The sequence below is a fragment of the Oryzias melastigma genome, unplaced genomic scaffold, assembly GCF_002922805.2.
Source record: "Oryzias melastigma strain HK-1 unplaced genomic scaffold, ASM292280v2 sc02692, whole genome shotgun sequence".
Lineage (NCBI taxonomy): Eukaryota > Metazoa > Chordata > Actinopteri > Beloniformes > Adrianichthyidae > Oryzias > Oryzias melastigma.
Window position 1 is genome coordinate 1 of NW_023419265.1, and position 1,017 is coordinate 1,017.

The 1,017-nt window shown below is 35.2% G+C and overlaps 1 protein-coding gene across 1 annotated transcript; it reads left to right on the plus strand.

Moving 5' to 3' along the window:
• The first annotated feature begins 362 nt into the window (after positions 1-362).
• LOC118598557 (fibrocystin-L-like) lies at positions 363-748 on the plus strand. The gene is made up of 2 exons (XM_036211306.1): positions 363-482; positions 581-748. The coding sequence occupies exons 1-2, from the start codon at positions 366-368 to the stop codon at positions 746-748; spliced, it is 285 nt and encodes a 94-aa protein (XP_036067199.1). The 5' UTR covers positions 363-365.
• Positions 749-1,017: the final 269 nt, after the last annotated feature.

Below are 1,017 nucleotides of genomic sequence, written 5' to 3' on the forward strand. Positions count from 1 at the left end.
TTATTAAAATAATCTTTGACATTTAACTCTCATTAGGATTATTGTGCAAAACAGAAAACAAAAGTTGTATTTCTAACATGAAAGTATTCTTCTCTTCAGATTATGTTTTTACACAGAAATGTGTTTTTTACAGTGATAACCGACAATCAGAATATTACTTTATTACTTAAATAGCGTTTTAATTTTTAAAGCTACATTGATGGGTAACGTGGCTAATGAGGATTGCAGCTTTGATAATATAACGGCTAATTGTAATGTATAAAAAAAGCTGTTTTAAGTGCTGTTAGCTTTTTAAAAATTAAAAAAAAAGAAAGAAATTAAGGGAAAATTAATTAAATTAATTTTCTCTGTCTAAACAGACCATAATGGACGTTGTTATTTCCAATGTGACGCTGGTGGACAACGGGATGGGCATCATGCCCCTCATCTATGCTCCGCCCTCTCTGTCTCACGCTTACGCTGATAAAACTGTGCAGATCCAGGTAAGTTTGTCTCATTTATCTTTGTTGCTCTACTCTGTATTTTGAATTGTGTGTGTGGAAGTTTACACAATTTGCCCTGCTACTTCTTTTACCTCCAGAATGCATTGATTGTCGGCACCAGCCCAAATTTCGACTGTTCAGACACGCTAAGTTCCAGCGACGTCAACATGGCCATCAGCGCCTCGCACCGAGCACCCAGACCTCAACAAGGTAAAGCAGAGACCGAGCAGAGATTTCACTTTCATGAAGATTATACCAAGAGATAAAATGAACACTGCAGGCTGGAAACAATAAGCCAAACATATCAAACCACAGCAAAAGCTGTTTAAATTTTCAATCTTAGGCTCATGTGGTGTTGGAGCAAGTTAAGCAAAAAAAAGTATTTTAAGGGGTGAAATATAAAAAGATTTAGAAGCAAGATCATTTCAGTTTTTCTCAAAAAATGTCCGCAAATAAATTCTTGATCTTTCTGTGTCACAATACATTCAAATGTTTAGGAAAACACCAGAAAGGAGCTATCTTTTCTTCATTTTTA